The 24159-nt window shown below is 44.6% G+C and overlaps 1 protein-coding gene across 1 annotated transcript in view; it reads right to left on the bottom strand.

Moving 5' to 3' along the window:
• Positions 1-23268, bottom strand: part of ABLIM1 (actin binding LIM protein 1) — a 375358-nt gene extending 352090 nt beyond the window's left edge. The window contains exon 1 of the mRNA XM_073595843.1: positions 23143-23268. Within this exon, the coding sequence (XP_073451944.1) occupies positions 23143-23221 (79 nt within the window). The 5' untranslated portion in view covers positions 23222-23268. The remainder of the gene's footprint in view (positions 1-23142) is intronic.
• Between the last annotated feature and the right edge of the window lie 891 nt (positions 23269-24159).

The raw sequence follows: 24159 nt of genomic DNA, 5'->3' as shown, positions 1-24159 counted from the left end.
ATAAAAATATACCATTCGTTTGTGCCGCGTTTGTGCTGATTTGTGCCGCAAAAATGAGCGTTTGTGCCGGTTCGGTTTCTGAGATATTAAACATTCAATTTAATGCAAGCCCCGCCCACTTTGCACCCCATGTCCCTGAATTTTAAAAACAAACGCGCCATTCGTTTGTGCCACGTTTGTGCTGGTTTGTGCCGCAAAAATAAACGTTTGTGCCGCTTTGGTTGCGGAGATATTGTGCGTTATAGTTGCTGTAACCCCGCCCATTTTGCACCCCATGTTCCTGAATTTTAAAAACAAACGCGCCATTCGTTTGTGCCGCGTTTGTGCTGGTTTGTGCCGCAAAAATAAACGTTTGTGCCGCTTTGGTTGCGGAGATATTGTGCGTTATAGTTGCTGTAACCCCGCCCATTTTGCACCCCATGTTCCTGAATTTTAAAAACAAACGTGCCATTTGTTTGTGCCGCGTTTGTGCTGGTTTGTGCCGCAAAAATAAACGTTTGTGCCGCTTTGGTTGCGGAGATATTGTGCGTTATAGTTGCTGTAACCCCGCCCATTTTGCACCCCATGTTTCTGAATTTTAAAAACAAACGTGCCATTCATTTGTGCCGCGTTTGTGCTGGTTTGTGCCGCAAAAATAAACGTTTGTGCCGCTTTGGTTGCGGAGATATTGTGCGTTATAGTTGCTGTAACCCCGCCCATTTTGCACCCCATGTTCCTGAATTTTAAAAACAAACGCGCCATTTGTTTGTGCTGTGTTTGTGCTGGTTTGTGCCGCAAAAAATAAACGTTTGTGCCGCTTTGGTTGCGGAGATATTGTGCGTTATAGTTGCTGTAACCCCGCCCATTTTGCACCCCATGTTCCTGAATTTTAAAAACAAACGCGCCATTTGTTTGTGCTGTGTTTGTGCTGGTTTGTGCCGCAAAAATAAATGTTTGTTCCGCTTTGGTTGCGGAGATATTGTGCGTTATAGTTGCTGTAACCCCGCCCATTTTGCACCCCATGTTCTTGAATTTTAAAAACAAACGTGCCATTCGTTTGTGCCGCGTTTGTGCTGGTTTGTGCCGCAAAAATAAACGTTTGTGCCGCTTTGGTTGCGGAGATATTGTGCGTTATAGTTGCTGTAACCCCGCCCATTTTGCACCCCATGTTCCTGAATTTTAAAAACAAACGCGCCATTCGTTTGTGCCGCGTTTGTGCTGGTTTGTGCCGCAAAAATAAACGTTTGTGCCACTTTGGTTGCGGAGATATTGTGCGTTATAGTTGCTTTAACTCCGCCCATTTTGCACCCCATGTTCCTGAATTTTAAAAACAAATGCACCATTCGTTTGTGCCGCGTTTGTGCTGGTTTGTGCCGCAAAAATAAACGTTTGTGCCGCTTTGGTTGCGGAGATATTGTGCGTTATAGTTGCTGTAACCCCGCCCATTTTGCACCCCATGTTTCTGAATTTTAAAAACAAACGTGCCATTCATTTGTGCCGCGTTTGTGCTGGTTTGTGCCGCAAAAATAAACGTTTGTGCCGCTTTGGTTGCGGAGATATTGTGCGTTATAGTTGCTGTAACCCCGCCCATTTTGCACCCCATGTTCCTGAATTTTAAAAACAAACGCGCCATTTGTTTGTGCTGTGTTTGTGCTGGTTTGTGCCGCAAAAATAAATGTTTGTTCCGCTTTGGTTGCGGAGATATTGTGCGTTATAGTTGCTGTAACCCCGCCCATTTTGCACCCCATGTTCTTGAATTTTAAAAACAAACGTGCCATTCGTTTGTGCCGTGTTTGTGCTGGTTTGTGCCGCAAAAATAAACGTTTGTGCCGCTTTGGTTGCGGAGATATTGTGCGTTATAGTTGCTGTAACCCCGCCCATTTTGCACCCCATGTTCCTGAATTTTAAAAACAAACGCGCCATTCGTTTGTGCTGCGTTTGTGCTGGTTTGTGCCGCAAAAATAAACGTTTGTGCCGCTTTGGTTGCAGAGATATTGTGCGTTATAGTTGCTTTAACTCCGCCCATTTTGCACCCCATGTTCCTGAATTTTAAAAACAAACGCGCCATTCGTTTGTGCCACGTTTGTGCTGGTTTGTGCCGCAAAAATAAACGTTTGTGCCGCTTTGGTTGCTGAGATATTGTGCGTTATAGTTGCAGCAACCCCGCCCACATTGCACCCCATGTTCCTGAATTTTAAAAACAAACGCGCCATTTGTTTGTGCCGGGTTTGTGCTGGTTTGTGCCGCAAAAATAAACATTTGTGCAGCTTTGGTTGCGGAGATATTGTGCGTTATATGTTGTCAAACCACATTGACTTTACACCTTGTTATTAAAGCTTACATACAGAACCTAAACTCAGATTGGGTTTCCTTAATGTAAAGCTCCTCCCACTGTACTGGCACTGCACTTCATATTGTACCCTGAAAAAGGCACCTCTGCCGGGTTAGCCCCTCATATCAGAATTTTTGAAAAAATCTTATGCAGTTTGTTAGATCTTTGTTAGATCAGGTTAGATCAACCGTTGTCTGCGTTAGATCTCACACAGAAGAAGCGATATTAACAGTTATTTGCTGGGGGGGCTAACCCGTCATCAGCCCCCCCTTATCAAAAAATTGACCAAACAGTTAGCTATTTTGGAAGCAATTTGTTAGATCCGGTATGATCAAGTGTTTTTAACGTTAGATCTCACATTATTAGAGACTTATTAAGTGATTAATGAGGGGGGCTGGCCCCCCCTTATCAAATTTTCGGGCCAAAAATCATTCGGGCTAATAGATATTCGTTAGATCCGGTAAGATCAAGAGGTTTTAACGTAAGATCTCACATCATTTCAGAGATTTCATATTCTTTGCCAATAACAACATCCAAGTTAGTAGTTAATTGTTAGATGAAGTTATTATTGCATTAAACCTAGCATGCACATGGCAGAAATCAGTAATAATCGCAATGTAAGTAGGGATAAAAGCTTGTTGCAGTTTGATCAGTGAGATGTTTTATTTAATCTATGATAAATACATAACAGTTCGTTATTTTATATGAGAAGTTAGGCCCCCGTGGCAGTAGCTTAAAATGAATAAATTTTGGCATCGCTGCTCTAAATTGTGGGCACAACTGGAACAGGCCCAGACTGACATTCTGCTGCCAGGGGCTCTGTGGTGCTATGACCAACTACCACCTGTGCTGAAGTTACACCCCATATTGGGTACGACACTCCGCATATGCTCCCAGGTCAGCACACAGAACCGGCTTTCTTCCCTGATTCCCCATTGCTCCCTATCATAGAAAAACCGTGGTTCCTCCCTGGTCTGGAACCGCAAATGTTTCGGACCCTAAGCCAAACAGGTAGGGTCCAGGCATCCCACTTCCTAACGGGAGGCCAATGGCCTTCCACAGTAGTGCTAATGAGCCCTTCAAACTTTCCTTGTGGACAGCGCTACAATTACAACACTTTCTCAATACTTTGCCTAATTCACAGGGATTTAATCGTCCCCTGACGTCCTTTGAAGCATACTGTTCCAAAGAGGGTTCCCTTCCACAGGCTCTATCCAAAACATACGCCCTCTTGAACTGTCCGGCTGAACAACCACACTTAGGCTCGGTTCACACTGGGGCGACTTGGGATCCGACTTGTACGCCCTCAAGTCGCCCCAAGTCGCCCCAGAAATAGTTTTGATGGGAGTTAACGCTAGTGTCTTAATAGACACTACTGAAGTCGCTCCGACTTCAGAGCGTACTCCCTGTATTACTTTGATCCGACTTGGTAGGCGACCTGTACCATAGAAATCAATGGAAGTCGCCTCCAAGTCGGATCTCTCTGTAAAGTCAAGCGACTTTGCAGGGAAAACCCCTCCCTCCCCCCCTCCCTCCCAGAGAGCTGATTGGCCACAGGCGAAGTCGCCTGTCATGGAGGCGACTTCAAGTCGCCTCGTAATTTGCCGAAGTCGCGTCGGAGTTGCGTCGAAGTCGCGTCGAGGTCGCGTCGAAGCCGCCGTGCAAAGTCGCGCTAAAGTCGTGTTGCCCATGTGTGAACCGACCCTTACCGTTCTTGAACAAATGGGAAAGTAAGCTGGGGCGTACATTAACATCTGCTCAGATACAACATGTCCTCAGATTTTCGTTGAAATCATCGGTTTGTACAAAAATTAAAGAGACCAACTATAAACTGTTAACAAGGTGGTACCTCACCCTGCAACTACTGACCAATGTTGGAGATGCCAGGGGGATGGAGGAACACGACTTCACATATTTTGGTCGTGCCCTAAATTGATCCACTTCTGGGAGACAGATAAACCACGCAAAAATTTACGGAATACAAGGTTCCTGGTGATCCAGCTTTTTCCTGCTACATGTCTCCTCCATCTGAGCCAAACTCTATAAAAACTCCATTCCAAATGAGATGGAAGATCGAGTACTCACTGCATAACACCAACAGGAAAAATACTCTAACACTTGGGGACTATGGAACCAGATTGTCGTCTCCGCAGAGGGTACTGCCCTTCTTGGGACTTAATGTCACAGAAAAGTTCCGGAGCCCATTCATCATAGTTATCCTGAACCAACGCCATTTCACCCCCCCCCCCCAGCCTTACCTCCCCCCCCCCCCTTCTATCCTTTTACCTTTTCCATCCTTTTTTCCTTACCTTCTTTGATTATTGAAAATGAGAAAATAGTTTTGGGCGACAGCGGGTCTTGCTCCACAGCCCATTTTCCATCTTTAATAAAAACTGATAGGCCAGGAGGTAAGCAGCCTTTTGAGCAGTGTGCCGAAAAATGTTTTCAAAGAAATTGAGCGTACCGATTTTATAACAAAAAAAGTCAACTTCACAATCTCAATCACGAAAAGGATTTTTTATAAAGTAAATGCTGTAAACTACTTTAGCAGTGAGAAATTAACATCCTGCACTCTCACGCCTCAGATCAACCCCAATTCATACACCTTCACACCTCAGATCACTGTATCACCTGAAAATCTGCCCCACCACTGTACCCCCCTGCACATCTGCCCCACCACTGTAACCCCCTGCACATCTGCCCCACCACCGTACCCCCATGCTCTTCTGTCTCACTGCTGAACCATCTTCTCATCTGTCCTAACACTGAACTTATCTGCTCATCTGCCCCACCACTGTAACCCCCTTTCTCATCTGTCCCACCTCTCTAACCCCCTTTCTCATCTGCCCCACCACTGTAAACCCCTTTCTCATCTGCCCCACCACTGTACCTCCCGCACATCTGTCCCACCTCTGTTCCCCCTGCTCATCTTCCCCACCTCTGTAACCCCCTTTCTCATCTGCCCCACCACTGTAACCCCCTTTCTCATCTGCCCCACCTCTGTAACCCTCTTTCTCATCTGCCCCACCACTGTAACCCCCTTTCTCATCTGCCTCACCTCTGTAACCCCCTTTCTCATCTGCCCCACCTCTGTAACCCCCTTTCTCTTCTGCCCCATCACTGTACCTCCTGCACATCTGTCTCACCTCTGTTCCCCCTGCTCTTCTGCCCCACCGCTGTAACCCCCTGCTCATCTGTACCACTAATGTACCCCCTTTCTCATCTGCCCCACCTCTGTAACCCCCTTTCTCATCTGCCCCACCACTGTAACCCCCTTTCTCATCTGCCCCACCTCTGTAACCCCCTTTCTCATCTGCCCCACCTCTGTAACCCCCTTTCTCATCTGCCCCACCTCTGTAACCCCCTTTCTCATCTGCCCCACCACTGTAACCCCCTTTCTCTTCTGCCCCATCACTGTACCTCCTGCACATCTGTCTCACCTCTGTTCTCCCTGCTCTTCTGCCCAACCACTGTAACCCCCTGCTCATCTGTCCACCAATGCACCTCCTTTCACATCTGCCCCACCGCTGTACCCCCCTGCTCTTCTGTCCCACCGCTAAACCCCCTTCTCATCTGCCCCAACACTGAACCCCTCCTGCTCATTTTCCCACCACTGTAACCCCCTTGTCATCTGGCCCAACACTAAACCCCTCCCCCGCTCATCTGCCTCATCACTGTACCCCCCTGCTTTTCTGTCCCACTGCTGAACCCCCTTCGCATCCCTCCCACCACTGCACCTTCTGCACATCTGCACCACCACTGTACCCCCTTGCTCTTCTGCCCCACCACTGTAACCCCTCTGCTCATCTACCCCATCAATGTACCATTTTTCTCATCTGCCCCACCACTGTACCTCTCTGCACATTTGCTCCACCGCCATATTCCCATGTTCTTCTGTCTACTACTGAATCACCTTCTCATCTGCCCTACCACTGTAACCCGCTTTTTCATCTGCCTTACTAATGTACCTCCTGCACATCTGTTTCACCTCTGTACCCCCTGCTCTTCTGCCCCACCTATGTTCCCCCTGTTCTCCTGCCCCATCACTGGGTGTGATTTTCATTGCGCTGAATATAAGGGGGGGCCAGCCCGTCCATATGTACCACCTAATATCTCTATTTTGATGTGGAATATCTCTGAAATGATGTGAGATCTAACGTTAAAACCACTTGATCTTACCGGATCTAACCAATATCTATTAGCTTGAATGATTTTTGGGGCGAAAATTTGATAAGGGAGGGCCAGCCCCCCCACATTAATCACTTAATAAGTCTCTAATTATGTGAGATCTAACGTTAAAAACACTTGATCATACCGGATCTAACAAATTGCTTCCCAAATTGCTTCCAAAATAGCTAACTGTTTGGTCAATTTTTTGATAAGGGGGGCTGATGACGGGTTAGCCCCCCCAGCAAATAACTGTTAATATCGCTTCTTCTGTGTGAGATCTAACGCAAACAACGGTTGATCTAACCTGATCTAACAAAGATCTAACAAACTGCATAAGATTTTTTCTAAAATTTTGATATGAGGGGCTAACCCGGCAGAGGTGCCTTTTTCAGGGTACAATATGAAGTGCAGTGCCAGTACAGTGGGAGGAGCTTTACATTAAGGAAACCCAAGCTGAGTTTAGGTTCTGTATGTAAGCTTTAATAACAAGGTGTAAAGTCAATGTGGTTTGACAACATATAACGCACAATATCTCCGCAACCAAAGCGGCACAAACGTTTATTTTTGCGGCACAAACCAGCACAAACGCGGCACAAACAAATGGCGCGTTTGTTTTTAAAATTCAGGAAGATAGGGTGCAATGTGGGCGGGGTTGAAGCAAATATAACGCACTATATCTTCGCAACCAAAGCGGCACAAACGTTTATTTTTGCGGCACAAACCAGCACAAACGCGGCACAAACGAATGGCACGTTTGTTTTTAAAATTCAGGGACATGGGGTGCAAAGTGGGTGGGGTTGCAGCAACTATAACGCACAATATCTCCGCAACCAAAGCGGCACAAACGTTTATTTTTGCGGCACAAACCAGCACAAACCCGGCACAAACAAATGGTGCGTTTGTTTTTAAAATTCAGGAACATGGGGTGCAATGTGGGCGGGGTTGTAGCAACTATAACGCACTATATCTCCGCAACCAAAGCGGCACAAACATTTATTTTTGCGGCACAAACCAGCACAAACGCGGCACAAACGAATGGCGCATTTGTTTTTAAAATTCAGGAACATGGGGTGCAAAATGGGCGGGGTTACAGCAACTATAACGCACAATATCTCCGCAATCAAAGCGGCACAAACGTTTATTTTTGCGGCACAAACCAGCACAAACGCGGCACAAACGAATGGCGCGTTTGTTTTTAAAATTCAGGAACATGGGGTGCAAAATGGGCGGGGTTACAGCAACTATAACGCACAATATCTCCGCAATCAAAGCGGCACAAACGTTTATTTTTGCGGCACAAACCAGCACAAACGCGGCACAAACGAATGGCGCGTTTGTTTTTAAAATTCAGGAACATGGGGTGCAAAATGGGCGGGGTTACAGCAACTATAACGCACAATATCTCCGCAACCAAAGCGGCACAAACGTTTATTTTTGCGGCACAAACCAGCACAAACGCGGCACAAACGAATGGCGCGCTTGTTTTTAAAATTCAGGAACATGGGGTGCAATGTGGGCGGGATTACAGCAAATATAACGCACAATATCTCCGCAACCAAAGAGGCACAAACATTTATTTTTGCGGCACAAACCAGCACAAACGCGGCACAAACGAATGGCGCATTTGTTTTTAAAATTCAGGAACATGGGGTGCAAAATGGGCGGGGTTACAGCAACTATAACGCACAATATCTCCGCAATCAAAGCGGCACAAACGTTTATTTTTGCGGCACAAACCAGCACAAACGCGGCACAAACGAATGGCGCGTTTGTTTTTAAAATTCAGGAACATGGGGTGCAATGTGGGCGGGATTACAGCAACTATAACGCACAATATCTCCGCAACCAAAGAGGCACAAACATTTATTTTTGCGGCACAAACCAGCACAAACGCAGCACAAACGAATGGCGTGTTTGTTTTTAAAATTCAGGAACATGGGGTGCAAAATGGGCGGGGTTACAGCAACTATAACGCACAATATCTCCGCAACCAAAGCGGCACAAATGTTAATTTTTGCGGCACAAACCAGCACAAACGCGGCACAAACGAATGGCGCGTTTGTTTTTAAAATTCAGGAACATGGGGTGCAATGTGGGCGGGATTACAGCAACTATAACGCACAATATCTCCGCAACCAAAGAGGCACAAACATTTATTTTTGCGGCACAAACCAGCACAAACGCAGCACAAACGAATGGCGTGTTTGTTTTTAAAATTCAGGAACATGGGGTGCAAAATGGGCGGGGTTACAGCAACTATAACGCACAATATCTCCGCAACCAAAGCGGCACAAACGTTTATTTTTGCGGCACAAACCAGCACAAAAGCGGCACAAACGAATGGCGCGTTTGTTTTTAAAATTCAGGAACATGGGGTGCAAAATGGGCGGGGTTACAGCAACTATAACGCACAATATCTCCACAACCAAAGCGGCACAAACGTTTATTTTTGTGGCACAAACCAGCACAAACGCGGCACAAACGAATGGCGCGTTTTTTTTTTAAATTCAGGAACATGGGGTGCAAAATGGGCGGGGTTACAGCAACTATAACGCACAATATCTCCGTAACCAAAGCGGCACAAACGTTTATTTTTGCGGCACAAACCAGCACAAACGCGGCACAAATGAATGGCACGTTTGTTTTTAAAATTCAGGAACATGGGGTGCAAAATGGGCGGGGTTACAGCAACTATAACGCACAATATCTCCGCAATCAAAGCGGCACAAACGTTTGTTTTTGCGGCACAAACCAGCACAAACGCGGCACAAACGAATGGCACGTTTGTTTTTAAAATTCAGGAACATGGGGTGCAAAATGGGCGGGGTTACAGCAACTATAACGCACAATATCTCCGCAACCAAAGCGGCACAAACGTTTATTTTTGCGGCACAAACCAGCACAAACGTGGCACAAACGAATGGCGCGTTTGTTTTTAAAATTCAAAGACATGGGGTGCAAAGTGGGCGGGGCTTGCATTAAATTGAATGTTTAATATCTCAGAAACCGAACCGGCACAAACGCTCATTTTTGCGGCACAAATCAGCACAAACGCGGCACAAACGAATGGTATATTTTTATTCAGGTTTTACAAACATGGGGTGCCAACTTCACACAGCTGGTTCCCACTGGTGCGATGTCCAACATCGGAAGTGATTCGCACCGCACTGCAGTGCAAATCACATACAATGTCCGTGCGTTTCAAACTCAGTCATACAGATTGAATGGCTGAATTCGCATCGCATTCGGACCAAACTCGCACAGGACCCTATTTTTGGTCCGCAGCAGAATCGGATCGCATGGGTGTTCACATCCATGCGATCCGATTCCTGTCCGAATTTGCAGCTCACTCTGCGATATGCAAACTGATTTGGGGTGTTATTAGCTTTCTATTGACACTCCCAGCATAGGGCAGTGTGAACTGCCTGCGAGTTGTATGCGATGCGGGAACCTGCACTGGATTCGCAGGGTTCCCACATCGCATGTCTCCCGGCGGCAGTTCACACTGCTCTATGGGAACTGCTGGAAGTGTCAGTTAAAAGTTAATGACACCCCCAAATCAGTTTGCATATCGCAGTGCGAACCGCAAATTCGGATAGGAATCGGATTGCATGCGATCCGATTCTGCTGCGGACCAAAAAAAGGGTCCCGTGCGAGTTGAGAATGTGATGCAATTTCAGCCATACTATCTGTATGGCTGAAATCGCATTGTACACAGATTGCATGTGATTTGCACTGCAGTGCGGTGCGAATCACATCCGATCTTGGACATCGCACCAGTGTGACCTGGCCCTAAAAGAGAAGTAAAGGAATTATTTTTTTTGCACATTCATACTTACCTAGGTGGATGTGTCCCTCGGCGCCTCTACACTGAGAACCGAGTGATCGTACACTGCCGATCGCTCAGTTTTCAGAGCTCCGCGAGCAGAGAGCCGTAGACCATCAGTCACAGTTCTCTGCTCTTCTCCCTCCTCTCTCATTGGAGTGCTGGGCCGTGGAGGGGGCGGAGCGGCCGTCTCAGGCTCTCAGCGGCTCGCTAAGAGGCTGAGCGGCGTGTCAGTCCAGGCACATGGCAGATCCAGACTCCGTGGTCGGGATGACGCGGCGCCCGGACTGACCTGGGTGACATCAGCAGAAAGCGGACTTCAGACCTCTCTCTGTTAAAAACGGGTCACAGGAGTGCAAAACGAACTGCACTCCTGTGACCCATAGTGACCCTTTAAGCCAGTCACATCAGTCTCTGAACCAGAGGAGCTTACACTTTAATGCCCCCGTCCTCCCCCTCCCCCCACTATTATAGTGTTTTGATATAGTTCTGGGTTGGACAGAGAACACTAAGGCGGTCTCTGCACCAGAAGAGCTTATACTCTAAAGTCCCACCATAGTCACATGCTATTATTGTTATACATTTATATAAAGTAGATCGGATATATTCCATAGTGCTGTACAGAGATCACTGAGCCAGTCACATCATCCTCTGTACTAGAGGAGCTTTCACTCTAATGTCCCTACTACAATCATACGCTCTTATTAATATACATTTATAATATAGCTCTGACATATTCCACAGCGCTGTACACAGAAAACTGGTCCATTGGTATGTTTCTACACCAGAGGAGCAAAAAAGGAGGCTTTCAACTTCCAGAATATAGTTATTCATATAATCCGGGTCAGGGAAATTCTACCTACGCGTTTCATTCCATCAGGCACTTAGTCATAGAGTCCTGGTGGAGTGAAATGCATAAGAGGAGCAGGTTGACTTTCCCTGTACTGGATTATATGAATAAATGTATTCCGGACTTCTAAAAGTTGAGTGGCTGCTTTTTTTTCCTGCTACTACAGACAGCTTTAGAACCCGATTCCTTCGGTCGGTGGAGGGGTGGTGTGAGCCTTGGTTGTAGCCGAGTGGCTGCGAGGATTTGAAAATCTTGGATGTGTACGGAGGATAGCCTGGTACAAAATTTCATCTCACTCAGGCTCTGTTCACATTGGTGGGATGCGGGAAACCCTGCAAATCCACTGTGGGTTCCCACATCGCACCCGACTCGCATACTGTCATAGGCGAACCACTGGGAGTGTCAATACAAAGTTAATGACCCCCCCCAGATCGGTTCGCATATCTCAGTGCGAACTGTCAATTCTGACATGAATCGGATCGCATGGGTGTGAACACCCATGCGATCCGATTCTGGTTGCGGACCAAAAAAAGGGTTCTGCACGACTCTGGTCCGAATGCGATGCAAATTCAGCCATACAATCTCTATGGCTTTATTAGCATCGCACAGAACCCAGCCTTAAAGAACTTTTTTAAATATTTAACCACTTGCCGACCAGCCATTATACTGTGGCAGGTCGGCATGATCTCGTGAACCGTCGTAGCTATACGTCGGTCCCTTTAAGCGGGATAGCAGGCGCGCGGGGGTGCCGATCCTCGTGACCGGCGGTCGCGATGAGCGCCGGCCACGAGCGATCGCGGGCACGAGAGGCAGAAAAGGGACGTGTGTGTGTAAACACACAAATCCCAGTTCTGTGAGAAGAGGAGAGAGAGATTGTGAGTTCCTACGAGCTGGGAACCACGATCTCTCATCTCCTATAGTCAGTCCCATCGCCCACAGTTAGAACACACACATAGGGAACACAGTTAACCCCTTGATCGCCCCCTAGTGTTATTTATTTATTATAGCTATTTATTATAGCACAAAGTACAAAATATTGTGTTTTTTTTCAAAATTGTCGGTCTTTTTTTGTTTATAGCGCAAACAATAAAAAACGCAGAGATGATCAAATACCACCAAAAGAAAGCTCTTTTTGTGGGAAAAAAAGGACGTCAATTTTGTTTGGATACAGTGTCGCATACCGCGCAATTGTCAGTTAAAGTGACACAGTGCCGTATCGCAAAAAATGGCCTGGTCATTGAGCAGCCAATTCTTCAGGGGCTGAAGTGGTTAATGATTAAAGAGTATTAAATCCAGCCAACATGTTTCAGAGAAAAAAAATCTCCCCCGTCTGCAAGGCTTAATAAAATCAGGACAAAATGCAGTAAGGGATCCTGTGTTAAAGTGGAACTCTACTCTCTCAATCAATATTGACTATTTTTAATCCTTATGCTACTAGCATTAGTAAATAGATAGAAAGGTATATCATATCTATTTGTTTTAAACTTTTTATTTTTACATTTCTTCCATTACTTCCTGGTTTCTGGCCTAAGTAAATAATGTCATACATCCCAGGAGTCTTCAGGAGGGTAGGAGGGGTTTTCTCAGCTAAACACGCCCTCCTGTCTGCATGCCTGAGCCAAAGGCAGATGGATTCCAGGAAGTAAAAGCTACATAAATCATCTGCCCTTACTCAAGATTGCCATGACGAGAAATGTTAGGGGGTGTTGTTGTTTTTTTAAAAAATGATTTCTCAACAAAAGTAAAGCATGGAGGCCGCCCCCCGCCCCTCCACATCTCAGCGCTCCAATGAGTGTGGAGGAGTAGAGCTGCTGATTGACAGTCAGCAGCTCTCTGCTCGGGAGCTGACAGGACCGAGCCATCGGCTGTGTTCGATTGCTCAATTCTCAGTGCAGAGATGCCGGAGGACAGATGCTGCATCTACCTAGGTAAGTATGATTATGGGGGGGGGGGGGATTCCCATACTTCTCTTTTAACAATGGCAGCCTACTGGTCTCTTTTATAGTGGTTGTAAAAACAGATACCCAGTGAAGTGGCTGGCGTCAGGTGATAAACAGAGATGAAACAAATTATCCAACATAAGTTGTACTTGTCTCTCTGCAGTCTTCTCTTCTCTACACCCATTCAAAGAAGTGCAGAATATATAAATCTTGCCTGAGAGTTAAAAAAGAAAGGGGGGCAGAGAGCTGAAATTACACTCTGCAGAGCTCAGTGAGGAGAGCTCAGAGAGCTGATTGGAGGGAAGGGGCACACCCCCCTTCACACAGCACACAGGAACAGAGCTGAGGCTGTCAATCAGCTGTAGTTCCCTCCCCTATCACCATTTTTCTCTTGGTGTCAGGAAAACTTGTAAGAAGTGACTCATGCTGATAGCAGAGGAAGGAAGCAGCACACAGAAGTGACACTTAGTACTCTTAATTGAGACAAGTACACACTATAGAGGGCTATGCTTTGTTCACATTTCATGTCTGAGGTTTACAACCACTTTAATTAAAGGACCTATTCACTTAGAATGTTCAATGACTCAGCCATTTCTTTTCCTCCCCCCCAAAGAATTCATCTGGAGTGTCAGTCAAGTGAGATCACCCTTTCTACACGTGAGATGTGACAGCGTGCCCCTGTGTCTCCCTGTACCGCTGCCTTTATCCTCTTACCCAACGCTGACCTGTGTCACCTCGGATAATTCCTCAATGATCTAAAGATAGTTCTGCCACGTCTTCTATTCCTGAGCCACGTCATATCACTCTCACTAGTAAACACTCAGCCACTCCATTCAGCACCAAGACTCGGGTGTCGGCACTGCCCGCTGTGTTAAAGAAGGACACTGTATAGATATTGGACCAAAGAGAACCTGTATAGGAGGAATCCAAGGTATAACAAGATCTGTGATAGACTGATTTTAAATACTTTAAATCCACCATGAAAGGAAGAGATTTCTGTAGATCTGGAGAGGACAGACCTTTTATCCACATTAGACCTCCAGAAGAGCTGTATGTTCTTATAACATCTACAATATCTCACACAAGTCAGTACACCCCTCACATTTTTGTAAATATTTTATTCTATCTTTTCATGTGACAACACTGAAGAAATGACACTTTTCTACAATGTAAAGTAGTGAGTGTACAGCTTGTATAACAGTGTAAATTTGCTGTCCCCTCAAAATAACTCAACACACTTCCAGTGACCAGTATGAGAGAGTGAGAGCGATAACACCAAATTTAACACACCTGCTCCCCATTCACACCTGAGACCTTATAACACTAACGAGTCACATGACACCGGGGAGAAAAAATGACTAATTGGGCACATTGGACATTTTCACTCAGGGGTGTACTCACTTTTGTTGTCAGCGGTTTAGACATTAATGGCTGTGTGTTGAGAAAATATAAGTGAAACACTCCTATGGCCACATCCGTATAAAGGATTGTTAGAGAAAAAATTGGGCATGTAAATAGCCCAAGGTCAGACTTTAGAGGCACAATGGACAGTAATGAATATAAAAAAGTATATTTTATTTATAACAATACATGGTACAGAAAAGCAAAAAAAGATGAAGAATTAGAAGCATATGATGGACAATACATGGCAAGGATGAATATGCCTGGTATACATGGTAGTGAGCCCCTGTGCATCAACGCGTTTCGCTGTCTAGCTTCATCAGGACACTCAGGGGTTGTTGAAAGAGAAAATGGGTCGAATCACTATCTTGCAAGGGAATCCAAAAATAATCTCACCCCCTATCACTCTCACTCTCTCATACTGGTCACTGGAAGTTCAACATGACACCTCATGGCAAAGAACTCTCTGAGGATCTAAAAAAAAAGAATTGTTGCTCTACATAAAGATGGCCTAGGCTATAAGAAGACCCTGAAACTGAGCTGCAGCACTATGTGAAGAGAAGATGCTTTACAAAATAATGTAATTAACCCTAAAACAACCTACAAAGTGCATAAACAGAAAAAATCAAATATCTATATATATATATATATATATATATATATATATATATATATATATATATATATATATATATATATATATATATATATGGTGTGTCCATCATTTGCTTTTAAACAAATCAATTCGCACTTTAACAGGGTTTTTTAAAGGAATCTGGCAAGGCAGGTTGTCCCAAACATCTCCAGTTCTTCCGTTGTCTAGGCTGTCTCAGTTGGTTCACTCTCTTCATGTAATCTCAGACAGACTTCGTGAAGATGAGATCAGGGCTCTGTGGGGGCCAAACCATCACTTCCAGGACTCCTTGTTCTTCTTTGTGCTAATGATAGCTTTTTATGATTTTGGATGTACATTCAAAGTTATTGTCCTGCTGCACAAAGAAATCGAGACTGATCAATGCCTCCCTGATGGTACTGATCCATGGATAAGTATCTGACTATACTGTTCAGAATTGAGAAGACTATTAATGCTAAACAAATCCACAACTCCATGTGCAAAAATGCAGTCAAAACCTGCAGGGAACCTCCACCATGCTTTACTGTTGCCTGCAGACAATCATGCTTTTACCGCTCTCCAGGCATTTGGCAAACAAACTGCTTTCTACTACAGCCAAATATTTCAAATTTGGATTCATCAGTTTAGAGCACCTGCTGCCATTTTTGTGAACATCATTTCTTGTGTTTTTTTTTTTACACCGATGATTTGTTTGGCCTTGTTTCCACATCGAGGGTATGGCTTTTAGCCTTAAGTCTTCCATGAAGACCACTTCCGACCAGACTTCTCCAGACTGGTGTACCTGGGTCTCACTGGTTATTGCCATTTCTGAGCTGATGGTGCCACTGGATATCTTCCAAATGCAAAAGGAAGCCAAGATGATGCATCTTTTAGCTGCTGCACTAAGTTTCCATGGCCAGTGCTACGTTTTTGGTCCTCAACATTGTTTCTATGTACTTCTGCAGAAGAGCTCAGACAGCACAACACCTGTCAATTGTTGGTAGAGTAATGCAGCGTACACACACGAGTGGACTTTTCAGCATCAAAGGTCCGACGGTCTTTTCAGCGGACTTTCGACGGATTTACGGCGGACTTTCAAATGACCGGACTTGCCCACACACAAACAGACTAAAGTCCGTTTGAAAGTCCGTTGGTTTGAACGTGATGACCTACGAAGGGACTAGAATAAGGAAGTTCATAGCCAGTAGCCAATAGCTGCCCTTGCGTCCTTTTTTGTCTGTTGGACTAGCATACAGACGAACAGGTTTTTCGACTGGACTCGAGTCCGTCGGAAAGATTTGAAACATGTTCCAAATCTAAAGTCCGTCTGATTTTTAACAGAAAAAGTCAGCTGAAGGTCCGATGAAGCCCACACATGGTACGATTGTCCGACGGATTTGTTCCTTCAGACCAGTCCGGTCGAAAAGTCTGGTCGTGTGTACACGGCTTTAGGCTTTTCCTCGTCCAGCTTCATTCCTCCTACAGCTGAACCTATTTGATTTAATTTTTTTGATTTTTTTGATTTTGTTTAGATTTTTTTTTTTTTTTTACATATTATGATTGCTTATAGCAGTGCATTATATTTCTATAAGCAAGCATTTTCCTGAATGACACTGATTCGTTTAGTTTGTTTTGTTTTGCTGTGATTGGCCAGAGCTAATTATATATAGGAAAATTAGGCAAAGAGGAAACTGAATGAGCTGCCAACACTCCACTAGACACAAAGTGCAAAGCAAATAAAAACAAATAGTGTAGCGCTCAAAGTGTATAAATATATGAACATATAAATTGCAAACAATAAAAACCTGAGTGAAATGGTCAAAATAAATCAGATTAGTCCATCTTGAGTAGACAGCATGAAATATATTGGTGTAGACAGAAGTCCATAAATGGTGAATCAAATACAGTGACGAATCTTGAAAGATACTTGATCATAAAGTGCAAACGAAAAAAAGAAGGTTGGCACGTACTGTATAGCATGTGGGTCAAGTAGGCATTGGTGAGGAAATGACCTCAGTGAAATAATCCATACGGAAAGCAAAGAATGGAATATGGACTCCAGTATGGAACAGGTGATCCCGCATCAGATGGGTAGACTCCAAAGTGAATGGCAAGTACCATATATCTCAGGAGTTAGATTAACCCATGGCATTGGATACGAAAGATAAATAAATCCACATAGTGTAACTCTGTATGGTCTTTTTATTTAAAAAAAAGGGGTGTTTACACTTATAAGAAATCAGATAAAAACAAGCTTGTCTCATAAGAGGTATAGAGCGAATGCCATGAGTGTTACCCAACAAGTTTCGTCCCACTGGACATAGGAAGCTGCTTACTGTTCGGTTCGGATAGCTCTGCTTTACTAACCTGACAGCTTATTATTTTAAATAGGAAACCTTCATTTTGTTTTCAAATATTAAAGATTCTAACTACCAGCAAGAATAAGTCCTTACATTTAAAGAGCTCCTGTTATTTCAGATCCATCATAGCAGCGCCTGTTAGCGGGCATCCACTCACCTGCTGCCGCCACATCCCTCACCTTGTTGTGTCACTGCCGCATCACCAGCCGTCTCATTAAAGTGAATGGGACTGTCGGTGAGTCAACAGCGGGTCAGAGGAAGAGCGGCTGTGGGACAGAGATGACAGTTGCGCTTTAAAAATTATCATTTAAATTGAGTTGATTTCAATCCAGCCTTTTTACTAGTGATTTAAATCAAATCCACCCTGCCATCAAGTACACAAGGGTCTTCCCAGAAGTAATAGACTTCTATGTTATTGGAGGTCCCCAGTGCATATTGTAACTTAAATTACCACTCTCCAGCTCATTATCCAAAATAAACTCCCAATCCTTCGCAATATAAATCTCAATGGAACCGCTAAAAGGAGAGTACAAAAACAAGCCACATTGTGTATTACCTCCAGTATAAAACACAATTGTTTCACAGTAGGGTACTAAGAATGTATAAGTATAGTGACAAACACAACAGCATCATTGCGCTCAAGGCTGCGAGTGTGATGATGTAACAGCTAGCCTACCCACTCCTGTCCCCTGAAGATGTTCTCCTACGAAATACGTCAGAAGGAGCCTCACTGTGACATCATCATGCTTGCCACCTCCTGCACGGTGATGCTGTTGAGATTGCCTCCATCCTTATACATTATGAATACCCTACTGTGAATAAACTGTGTATAACCACCAATATAAAACACAGTTTATTCACATAAGGGCACTTGCAATGTGTACTGTATACGTATAGAGACAAACACAACAGCATCACCATGCTCAAGGCGACAAGTGTGATGATGTCATGGCTAGGCTCCGTCCGACGCATTTCATCACAAAAGAATGTCTTCAAGGGACAGGAGTGGTGAGCCTAGCCGTGACGTCATCACGCTCACTGCCTCAAGGGTGGCAGTGCTGATGTGTTTGTCTTTATACTTATATATCGTGAGTACCCTACTGTGAAAAAACTGTTTTATATTGGCAGTAATACCCAAAGTGGCTTGTTTTTGTTCTCATTTTATGGGGGTTACATTGAGACTTAAATTGGGGGCCATTTTCCGCTAACTGGAGCTGGAGAATGTTGGAGAGACATGATTTATGTTACCATATGCACTGAGGACCTCTTACAACATAGAAGACTATTGCTACTACTGTAAGAGTTTGACAGTCACTTTCTAGACAATAAACTAGTAAATCAGACCACCACATCAGAGCTCCAGCCAAAACTAACAATGTAACAATAAATGTATCATTAAAAGATAGAATAACAAGCCAGCTTTTGCTACAATATTGCTACAATATTCAACTGCAACTGCAACCCAAAGATGTCTTCTGCAGTACTCATTGTTTGCTGTCAGGTGACCTCATTCTGCAGGCCAGCAGCATTCAACCCACTTCCTCCAAACCAAGGTTGTCCCAGACCCACACAGTTTGTCAGGGATGGGTCCTCATAGAGAAAAATAAGGCTCCCAAAGTGTAGTATAAAGTACTTTTAATTAAAATAAGGTTATCCAATAACGTTCAATGACGAAACGTGTAAGCCAGGGCTACGCTCTTACGTCATTTCCATCACGGAAGTAGGGGGCTGGAACGCAGCTGGGACGCACAATGTGAACCGGCGAACCCTATACATTACTTATCACTAGATTATATCCCTGTTTGATGGAAAGTTTTTACTTTTAACCTTATTTTAATTAAAAGTACTTTATACTACACTATGGGAGCCTTATTTTTATCTATGAGGACCCATCCCTGACAAACTGTGTGGAACAAGTGACCGGTGAAACCCCTCTGGATGCCCTGACGGGGTGGACAGAGCTGCAGAGGCCCTGCAGGTTATCACAAGCTGCAAATGGACCGCAAGTGGAGCCACCAGGGGACAAGATCCAAAGCTACCCTACATGCCTATTACCCCTGTAGGAGTACAAGGAGCTGGTGAGTGGGGACCCATTAGGGGGAGCACATAAGTCATCCATTTTTGCTGAACACAAGAGTCACTTGAATGCTTTTGGCCATTTGGCCATTTTGGAGCTTCACATATAAACTTTTTTGCACTAATATATTTCTTTTTCTTTTTCATGGTTTCTTATGTTTTTTCTGTATGATTTTGCTACATTTGTGATTTGTTTCATATTTTTTATATATAATTTTTGTGTGTTATATACATTTTTTATTAAAGCTTTCTGATGACTTCAGGCTTTAATATTGTGAACTACATCATTTTGATTATATCTCACTAATATACCTCATTTTGCATAAGTATAAGCCCACTAGGTATTTATTACCACTGTTTGTTCTTATGTCACTTATACTGATATAAGTGTATTTCTGCTTGCACTATTGGGGATAATTTATTTTTCCTTTTGCCTATAGGCAGTTATATTCATTTATATACACTTGTTTTATTCAACCCACGTGACACCTAGGAAGGTAGCGCCAATTATCCCAACTTATTTGATTTTACTCTTTGTAAGTTCCTGCTGGGAACTGAATAGGGGAGGCTGCAACCTTATATTATCCTGAGCACAGAGCCTACCTTTATCCAGACCCACCCCCAGCCTGTGACTGGACAGTGAAAAGAAACCCAGCACAGTGATGAGTTCATCATTCTGCTCTCTCCTCCTATCAGCATGCTCCTTATCAGCACATGAACTGATTGGCTTCTTGTGCTGCGTATTCCTCTTATACGCCAGCCCTGCTGTACAGAAACTGAAGAGGCTTACACCAAGTCACGATCTGGTTCTTATACTGCTTGCCTGTAAAAAATAATTTAATGATGTATGATTTATTACAGAGCTCCATTAATTTGCATCTTTTATATCCACTCAGAGTTCAGCTTTAAGACTAAACAATGACATTCATTCATTGAATGACATTTGGAAGAATTCACATCACCCGTCCTTACACGTGGCAGGAATAGTGGCCAGGGTGGGTTTGCAGATTTGGGAGGGCTGGATAAAGGCTGAGGGACAATAATAGGATGGAAATGAGGAAGACTCGCCAACCATTCATATATGAGGCCAGCTTAAAAAAATCTACAAAGTAATCATTTCTCCTGTCACCGCATCATAGCACACTACTTTATAAAAGTTCTAAATAGAAAGTTGAGGCTTCAGGGCAAAACAATGAAAAGCAGACATAGAGGCAAAAACAACAAAAAACAAACCAGAAGGATAAAAAATACACCAAATAAAGTATAGAAAAAAATGAAAACACAAAAAAAATGAAAAAAAATCTAACATAAAGTTTTAGTTAAAAATAGAAAGTCAAAATCAATTTTCTCCGGCTTACTTTGGTTGGTTACGCTTGGTCTTTTTTTTTTCAGCTTATGTAATTATATTTACTGTAGACAAGTATGCTGAAAATGTGCAAATGACCTGAGAAATTTTACAGAGAGACAGCACTGACACAATTTAGATTCCCTATGAAAGATAAGTTAATGGCATTATAAAACTTATAAATAGGTCCATTTTGTGTTTTTCTGACACTTTAGAGGGCTGCTCATATCAGTCCACCAAAAACTGAAAAAAGTGTTTGGTGGATGCTAGAGAGACAACCTCTTTTCCGTCTTTCGGCCTTTTTGTTGAGACCTCTGTACTGAGTTCCTGGGTCTGTACACCAGGCCCATTATGAGGGATTCTCACCATCCCTACTGTGGGTTCCCTATCTGGGGATACCTAATGGACCAGTTATAGGGGGTTCCCACCATCCATGCTCTGAGCTCCCCATTTCTGCATACCTGCTGTTCACCTGCTTGTATCAGGAGTGCCCACTATCTCTGTGCTGAACTTCCGTGTCCGAGCACTTATTCTACCTATTATGGGGGTTCCCACCATGTGTACACTGAGATCCTGACTCTACAAACCTGCTGTGCCCATCATCAGGGTGTTTTCCACCATCCCTTCGCTAAGTTCCTCACTATCCACACCTGTTGTGTTCATTATGAGGGGGTTCCCATCATCCATGTGCTAAGTTGCTCGATCTGCTCATGTTCTGTGTCCATCATAAGGAACTCCCACCATCTCTCTTACTTAACTGCAAACTTGTTGGGTTTATTACGAGAGGCTCCCACCATCTCTGCACTGTGTTCCTGGGTCTACACACCTGCTGTGCCCATTATGAGGTGCTCCCACCATCCCTGCACTGTGTTCCTGGGTCTACACACCTGCTGTGCCCATTATGAGGTGCTCCCACCATCCCTGCACTGTGTTCCTGGGTCTACACACCTGCTGTACTCATTTTGGGGGGGTCCCACCATCGTTACATTGCGTTCCCAGCGCTGCAAATCTGCCTTGACCATTAGGAAGGGTTCCTACTGAGTTTCTGGATCTGTACACTTATTGTACCCATTATACCCATTTCTGTGGTTGGCTCCCAGCTTTTGATCACCTGCCATACTCACTATGAAGGAACCTCACCAATCTTGCATTTAGTTCCTGGGTCTGAAAACTTGTTGTGCCAATTATGAGGGGTTCCCACCATCTCTGTGCTTAGTTCTCATGTCAGGATAACACCTGTCCCTATTATGAGAGGTTCCCATCATCCCTGCACTTACACGTCTCTTGTATCCATTATGAGGGGTTCCCACAATGCGAGTTCCTGGATCTACACATATACCGTTCCAATTTTGAGGGGCTCCCGCCTTCCCTGTGTTTAGTTCCTGGGTCTGCACACCTGCTGTGTCTATTAAGAGGGGTTCCAACCAACCCTGCACTGAGCACCTGGGTCTGCCCACCTGTTGTGTGCATCATGTAAGGTTCCCCCTCTATCCCTGTGCTGAGTTCCAGGCTCTGTACACCTGCTGTGCCCATTATGACATGCTCCCACCATCCCTGAGCTGCATTCTGGGGTCTGCACACAAGTTGTGTCCAGAGATTAACTTGAAGGGTTATTATTACCATCACTGTACTGAGTTCCTTGCTTTGTATACCTGCTGTGCTCATTATGAGGGACTCACAACCTCAATGCTAAAGAGAGCTAGGATAGAGATCTTTCTCATGGCTGTCCCAAGGCACATAGAAAGCAAGGTAAGGCCTCATGTACACTGTTGCTCTTAAACGTGAGTTAAGGTGCTTTTGGCATTTTTTTGCCAAAGCTCCTAAACTCAACTCAATAAAAGCCTATGTGTCCATGTACACTAAACTTTTACCAGAGTTTAGGAGCAGCAGAGTTTACGGGCAGTTAAATGTCCCTCTCCTGAACGCATAAGAATCGCGGTCAGGAGAGGAACGCTTTTGTGAGGAAAACACGTATGCGGCAAAAACATGTGTAGCGCTTGGGCGTTTATTCATTTCTATGACCAGTACTCTGGCCAATAAAATAAATAATCTTGCAAGGGTAAACCGTGGGTAAACACGGCACCGCGTTTTGCCGCGTTTTGCGTTTTTCTGCTGCCGGGAAAGGTAACATCTAGGGGAGTTTCAGTGTACATGTAGCCTAACTCATCTCTAAAAGAGTCCATTTGAAACTGAAACATCACTTTTAGCTGAAGCAACCCTCATCCATGACTGCAGCCACCCGCGACTCACCCAGGCCGGAGGGCAGGCTGGACAGCTCCTCACACAGGTAGTAATCGTCCGGGTTTAGGAAGGGCACGTGCTGCAGCATAGTCTGCTTTGGGATGAGATACAAGACCTCAGCGATCTCCCCATCCTCGATGATGGACATCCTCTTCACCACGTTTCCCGGCTTGTTCTTACAGGGCTGAGCATCCTTGCTGCGGCCGGACGAGCAGAGCCGTCCCAAGGCGTTCAGACTGCGGGGGAAGGACGGCATGGCTGGGCGTTAGGCCTCAAGAGAGGAAGTCTGCTCTAAACACAATGGTCGGTGGCCAATTACCCCACAGGCAACGGAAGAATATAAGCATAGTATCACCGCTATGGTATAGGAGGTGCAATAAAATAATCCAGAAGCAAAAATTAGCCGCAGAAAGGGCTGCCGTCCCCGTGGCAGCGACACTCCGGATTGCAGGCAGCGAAGGAGCTATATATCGTTCCTGCTGGACCAGGGAGATTAAGGCGAGATATATTTACTGAGATTAACAAGAGAAGATTACCAGCGGAGCCCGGGTCAGCTGAGCCCCCTCAAACACACCCATCCAACCACGTCCTGATAGATATCCCCCCCCCAGTCTGGTCCCGGAATCTGATGGGGAAAGTCTGGATATTGGTGACATTACATAACAAGATTAGTGAGAAACATCTTAAAAACAATATCCGTCAAGAAAAGGGATTTATACAGCAGGCCAAACGCATAATCCATTTCACGGCACAAGGGGTAAAAAAAAAAAAAAAAAAAGATCATCTGATCGCCAGCGGATTAAAACCTTCCAGCTACAAATGCATTAAAATAAAAAAAAAAATCGTGATAAGCTAATAAAGTTCAAATTCTGCGGACAGAGCAGAGTTCTGGAGTTTCATGTTAAAGCGGAGTTCCTGGCTCGTGCCAGGACGCTTTCACACAGTTCAAAGACAACCCTGTATAAGGGTCCATTTACATTTTTGTGTCGCAGTATTGGACAGCAACTCACGCAACAATAAAATGAA

This window comes from Aquarana catesbeiana, linkage group LG08 (assembly GCF_042186555.1).
Source record: "Aquarana catesbeiana isolate 2022-GZ linkage group LG08, ASM4218655v1, whole genome shotgun sequence".
Classification (NCBI taxonomy): domain Eukaryota; kingdom Metazoa; phylum Chordata; class Amphibia; order Anura; family Ranidae; genus Aquarana; species Aquarana catesbeiana.
The sequence above is the reverse complement of the archived record's forward strand: the minus strand, read 5'-3'. Positions and strand labels throughout refer to the sequence as shown.